Source organism: Thamnophis sirtalis, unplaced genomic scaffold, assembly GCF_051295495.1.
Source record: "Thamnophis sirtalis isolate CommonGarterSnake01/CBP01778 unplaced genomic scaffold, rThaSir2_p1.2 scaffold_1, whole genome shotgun sequence".
NCBI classification, from domain to species: domain Eukaryota; kingdom Metazoa; phylum Chordata; class Lepidosauria; order Squamata; family Natricidae; genus Thamnophis; species Thamnophis sirtalis.
In genome coordinates this window covers 137,084,613-137,091,373 of record NW_028261381.1, presented here as the reverse complement: position 1 = coordinate 137,091,373, position 6,761 = coordinate 137,084,613, and the positions used below count along the sequence as shown (strand labels likewise).

The window sequence follows — 6,761 nt, the reverse complement described above, 5'->3', positions numbered from 1 at the left end:
AAAGGCGGACGGAGGCGGAGACAATGCGCGGTCGGAGGCGCTTCTGCATACCATATCAACGAGACAAGCGAGCGGGATTGGGTGGCGCATGCGCGTTGAATTAGGGGAAGAGAACTGGAAGAGCCGCCCCTTTCGTCGAGGTGAGGGCGGGGGAGAATAGGCTAAAACTGATTGGTTCCTCGTTGGCGCCGGGAACCAAGCTATGGAGTTGCAGGCCGAGCTAACCGGCCGCGATGGCTTGAAACGAGCGTGGCGTGTTCGGTGTGAGCCTCCGGGAGAGCTGCGGGGCCTGCTGGCGGGTTTGTCTCGGCTGCGAGAGGAAGTCACCGCTCGGCTTGGCCCTCTGGTGCAGCAGGAGAGCGTCGCTGCCGCCGGAGACAGAGATGAGCGTGGAGGTGAGGGGCTGGTTTCTGAAAGTGGCTTTTGCCCTTGATGTTATTTATGGTGGCCGTTCCTCCTCTGTGCGGACAGATTGGATTGCTCTGTTTCAGCTCGCAAACAGGGGAGGACGCAGGACGGGATCCTGCGTCCTACGAGTGAGGATGAAGAGGGGTAAAATTGGGCTCGGATTGTGCTTGGGGAATACTGGTCCAAAGGTCCCCAAACTGACCACCATCATATCTGAAATGATAGAGGTTCTCCTGCTTGAACAGGGGGCTGGACTAGAAGACCTCCCAAGATCCCTTCCAGCTTCTATTCTGTTCTTATTATTTTCTGTTCTATTCTATTTTCTATTCTATTCTTACTATTCTCTGTTCTATTTTCTATTATGTCCTTATTGTTAGCAGGGAAGGTTGCGTTTGGCAGCATGCATGGAATTAAGGCTTGGTAACTTATACCACAGGGACATGGTGGCTCAGTGGCTAAGATGCTGAGCTTGTTGATCAGAAAGTTCGGCGGTTTGAATCCCTAGCAGCGCGTAACGAAGTGAGCACCCGTTACTTGTCCCAGCTTCTGCCAACCTAGCAATTTGAAAGCATGTAAAAAATGCAAGTAGAAAAATAGAAACCACCTTTGGTGGGGAAGGTAAAAACATTCTGTGCGCCTTCGACATTTTGTCATGCTGGCCACATGACTACGGAGACAGCTCTGGCTCTTCAGCTTTGAAACTGAGATTGGTTCCACCACAAAACCGCGTTCGACTAAAGCGTGCTTGACGAAACCGCGTAGCTGACGTCATCACAGCGCGACGAAAAAAGCACGCTGCGAACGCTAAAGCTAAAATTAACCCCTAAACCTAACCCTAAACCTAACCCTTAACCTAACGCTAACCCTTAACCTAACCCTAAACCTAACCCTTAACCTAACCCTAAACCTAACCCTTACCTTAACGTGAAACGGCTTGCTTTCAAAGCGCTATTTAAAGCACCCTTTTTTCTCCGCGGTTGCTGTTGTCGCCCTGCTGATGACGTCAGCGACGCGGTTTAATCGGGCGCGCTTTAGTGGAGCGCGGTTTTGTCGTGCCACAACTGAGATTAGCACTGCCCCCTAGAATCAGGAACAACTAGCACATATGTACGAGGGGAACCTTTAACCTATACCACATCTTTCTATCTTTAGACCAAAGAGAGTCATCTGAAAGCCCTTTCTAACATGGATGGAGGATATAAATAACTGGGGGCCCAAAAGATCATGCAAATGGCCTATGGAAGATAGTGCAAATTGGAATGTAAAAGGAGTGAAAAATAAAGACCATACATTAAAAACATAATGAAAAGAAAAAAGTTGACTGCTGGTGCTTCTAAAAGAAAGAGGAAGCATGTAATGGAGCTGAATGAAATTGGCCTGATCTTATGGAGTAGAATTGCTGAGTACATGCAAAGAAATTAAGGTGTAGGTTCAGTCATGAATGAAAGGGCTAGAGCATTTGTCAGAAAGTATAAATTGGTGTCATTCAGTTGTGAGTGAATATGAAAGTAGGAATACATAGGTTAGTGACAGAGATTGGCCCATTCATAAAACCAAGAATGAATGTTGATTGTGATTATTTTGTTGACGTGAGATGCTCAGAAGGAGCGATGAGATAATCATGTCATGTATCTTTGAGAAAGGATGTGATGTCATCTGTTTTGAAGACAGCAGTAATGCACCTTTGCTTAACCCGCTCTTGACCAATTCATTTTTTTTACACTTTCACTCAGTTTTCAATCTGCCCTTTTTAAAGAATTTTATTGAGCATGGGGGTTATTTACAGAGCACCATAGAGAAATTATGGCCATGAAAGTCAGTTAGATGACTTTGAGCCAGTCACTTTCAGCCCAACTTGCCTCACATGGTAGTAATGGTGGTGAAAAATAGGAAGAATATGTTGGATATATTTGCTATCTTGAACTGTTTGTAAAAATAAAGGTGGGATACAAAAGAAAGATCAAAATTATTTATTAGATCACTGTCACTTAGGATACATGCCTGGTCATTGCTTGAAACTGGTATTTGTTGCTTTGGTTATTGATTTTTGTCTTGTCCAGGATGAGCACCTTTCTCAGTCCTCAGACCTCTCAGCAGCATTTGATAACACCGTATATTCCTTTCAAAGGACAGAAGTTGGAAGCACTGTTTTATAGTGTTTCATTCATGTGTTCTGGCATTGGCAGGACATCCCCGTTAATTATAGGATATTGCTGCTGGAGCTGTGGTGGCCATGGTTGAGAAGTCATTGCAAATAACCTTCCAGTGCTCTCTGTCCAGAGTAGATGCAGCATACTAATATTAGACTGTAACTACCATACTGCAGCCTCTGTTTGGCTTTTTCAGGTCTTTCCTGCGACATTTTTGTTAACTTTCCAGCCAGATGTGCCCAGATCAACAAAGGAGTGATTTCCAGATCATATCAGTTACAGACTGTTGACATATCTAATGTTCCTATTCCACTATTAATCATACAGGATAGTCCTAAAATACTTCATCTGAAATTTCCATAGGTGCTGAGTAAATTATGTCCGCATTTCTACTGCATAGAGCTTGAGTAGCATGATGGCTGCATTGAATACCTAATTTTCAGCTGATGTTTTTCCTTTTTCAAAGACATCACTATTGGTAAAAGCTGACTTATCACTTCCAATTCATCCAACATCACTGAGGCCATGTTAATTTTTGAGCCATGAGTTGATATAGTCAGTCTTTTTAAGTAGTCCAAGCTCTCTGCTCTTGTTTATGACATCTAATAGTTCCTGTGCCTTCTGTTCTGATTCCTCTGTGAAAGCATGTCATTGGCTTACGTTGCATCTTTGAAATTCAACTTATCTGCCTCATGTTATACTCTTGTATCTCTGACTTTTCCCCATTATCCTACCTATCACTTTCAACAACAGTGGTTATAATACATACCTTCATCACAGTCCTATTTTGACTATTAAAAGGGTTGCTTTTGTCATTGTGAACTTTTACTGTATCCTAAAATGTTGGAAAGGCTCCGGTGATTTTGCTGTCTATGCTGATCACCAAAACAGCTTTCTACTCCAAGTCCCAGTGGATGCTCTTAAATATAGTAATAATAAACATAACAGCAGTTTACTTGCTTGATGGTAAAAATCAGGCACACACAGCCACGGCTTGCTCTGAAACCACATTGTTCTTTGTAAGTGGAAATTCTCTCATCTGCTGTAAATACTGTATGTTCTGATAATCTTCACAAGGATCTTCTATGGTCAGAGGGCTGATTCTGCAATATCTTTCCCATGCCTTTTCAGCCTTTTTAAACACGAGCACAATATCATCAAGTTAGTATCTACATGAAAGACCATTCAGAATTATCAGAGAAAATCAGCTACTTTTTAAGGCTCAACAGGAACAAGGCCATGACATAATGAACAAAAGTAGGAGTGTGTCAGAAAAGTCAGTGTCAATTCTTAACCAAATTGAGGACTACAGTAATGTCTCTGGTCAGTTGTGCTGTTCAAACAGGAACAGGGAATTTAACAGATTTTTAATGGTTAATTTTTACTTCTGTGTACAGAAGTCTAGATGGGCCCTTCAAGAGTAAGTCAGTTCTGGGAAAACTCGCTCTGTGATTTTTATATCATCCCCATTAGCCCAACTATAAAGGGAATTAGAAAAACATTGGCGAGGCTGAATTTCTATCTGTGATGACGCTGACTGCAGATGAGTACAGATTTTATTCTGTATTTTCTGAAAGATTATATAGAAAAACATTCAAAGTGATTACTTCCTACTCATCTGAAAGTAACTAGGTGAACACTGATAATTCCAATTCACTATTCAGTTAGGTGAATGGTTACCCTGCGTTGCTTTTGTATATTAGTATGGATGTATTCTGGGGAAGTAGCTGAGTGCATCAGATTGTCATTCAAACATAATGTAAAAATACAACTAATCAGCTAACTGTACCTAATGAAATATCTAATTCTTTCTACAGTATAGAACCACAACTCTGTATAATCTTTTGCCTACATGTATTTTGAACTTTGATCTAGCAGAGAAAAATTGAATTCGGTTATGGAAATACATTTATCAAAAGTGGAATGATAACTTTAAGGTTTATCCACAAGTAGAATGATACTTTGGGAGGCACTTGTTAATAAAAAAAATGGGTCTATGTGATGATTATTATTTTTGTAGATGATGAAGAAGATGGAGATGAAGATGAGGAAGAAGAAGGAAAGCATATCAACACCAAAGCATATTCAGATGAACCACCATTAAAACGGACAAAACCACACTCCTGATGGAAACTATAAAACTTTTTTTAAAAAAATATTAAAATTCCTATACTATGAAAATTTATCTTTTAAAACATTGAAGGCTTGGCTATTTAAAGTAGTTAATAATGTTTTGTATCTGTCATTTGAAATTATTCAACAAGATTGTATGTATGAGTGAGGGGAGGGGGGGAAGCAAAGTTGAAAGTACCCTTTCTGCTTGGGAAAGGCAACACTGAAAATACTTGACTGGAGCAACTGACTGCGGGGCAGAAATACCCTCCTCACCTCCCAAGAAGGCTAGGCTCAGCTACACCCCCCCCCCCCAAAACCAGGAGTTTTACAGCCCAGCCTGTACCAAAAAACCTCAGGGGGAAGCACTCAGTTACTCTCCAATCTGCCAAGAAGAGACAAACTAACCAGCACATCATCCAAAGACATTCACATCTTAAATTCCGTTGGCTAATCCTAGCTATTTGAGGGGCATTACATCTACAATTGGCAAGTTTAGCCAGTTTTTTTCCCTCAAGGTCCTTAGAAAGCCAGGTTAGCATACTTCATCCCATCATGCTTTCAAGTTAGAAAAGGGAAAGCCAAACTAGAGGCTGTGGGTGAGCAGAAGTGGAAGAGAAAGAGAGCAGAGGAAGAGGGTAGGCATACTGGGACATACTGAAAATCATGGGCTGACCCCACTCAATGAAATTGCCAGGACCCACTGCTTTAGCAGAGAGAGGAAAATCCTCTTCATACCCTGGTCAGAACTTCTTTACTCTCCTACCATCGGGCAGGAGATATAGAAGCCAAGGTGGCGCAGTGGTTAAATGCAGCACTGCAGGCTACTGCTAGATCAGCAGGTCAGCGGTTCAAATCTCACCGGCTCAGGGTTGACTCAGCCTTCCATCCTTCCGAGGTGGGTAAAATGAGGACCCAGATTGTTGGGGGCAATATGCTGACTCTCTGTAAACCGCTTAGAGAGGCCTGAAAAGCCTATGAAGCGGTATATAAGTCTACTGCTATTGCTATTGCTATAGAAGCATAGCCATCTGAACGAATAGGCTGAAAAATAGCTTTTATCCGGGGACTGTTACGACTTCTGAATGCAACATAACACCACAATCAGGTTTAATATGATAGACTTGCAGGGCTAGCGCAACGTGCAACATATTTATACCGATGTAATATGTTACATATATGTATATGGGAATGTGTGCTAGTTATTACTTATTTGGGTTTAGGGATTTCTTTTATTTATTGAGTTACTGAGATGTATTCTGTGTTTTGGGGTGGGGGCTGCACCAAGGGAGGCTCATTCCATTGTACACATGTGCATCGACAATAAAGGTTTGGTTTGGTTTGATTTGACTGCCAAGACACTTATAGCCCTTCAAGATAAACCACAGGCTTGGAAACCAAGATTCTACAAGCTAATGCACCTTTTGTTATAAGATTATAGTAGCAGAATCTTAAGTCTGAATGTTATATTCTTGTATCTCTGACTTTTCCCCATTATCCAACCTATCACCTTCAACAACAGTGGTTATAATACCTTCATCACAGTCCTATTTTGACTATTAAAAGGGTTGCTTTTGTTATTGTGAACTTTTACTGTATCCTAAAATGTTGGAAAGGCTCCGGTGATTTTGCTGTCTATGCTGATCACCAAAACAGCTTTCTACTCCAAGTCCCAGTGGATGCTCTTAAATATAGTAATAATATGAATCTTAAGTCTGAATGTACTTCCCCACTATCTTCATGAGAACTAAAGTGGTTTTTTTCCCCTAGATGCTTACTCGGTTTACAGTTCTGGCCTCAGATTTTTATTTGTTTTATTTGACTGTTGCCATACTTTTTTGTTCATACCTGGAGATGTTTTCCTTTTGTCTACTGTTGTATTTTTCTTGTTTTTAATATTTTATTTGTAACCTCTCAAAATTGGGAGTCAGGTAGCACATATAGTTTAGTAGTTTTGATGTATAAATGTATGTTATTTGCAAGGATTAAAAACTCAGAATGGGGAACTTTCCATGTTGTGCTCAAATTTCTATTTATCAAAGTGATCAGAAATGGAATTTTTAGTTAGATATTATCTGAATATCCATTGTT

At 41.0% G+C, this 6,761-nt stretch overlaps 1 protein-coding gene across 1 annotated transcript; it reads left to right on the top strand.

Moving 5' to 3' along the window:
- The first annotated feature begins 147 nt into the window (after positions 1 to 147).
- On the top strand, positions 148 to 6,676 carry GON7 (GON7 subunit of KEOPS complex). Its single transcript, XM_014060280.2, has 2 exons — positions 148 to 395; positions 4,579 to 6,676. Exons 1-2 carry the CDS (start codon positions 203 to 205, stop codon positions 4,683 to 4,685), a joined length of 300 nt encoding a protein of 99 aa, XP_013915755.2. The 5' UTR covers positions 148 to 202; the 3' UTR covers positions 4,686 to 6,676.
- Positions 6,677 to 6,761: the final 85 nt, after the last annotated feature.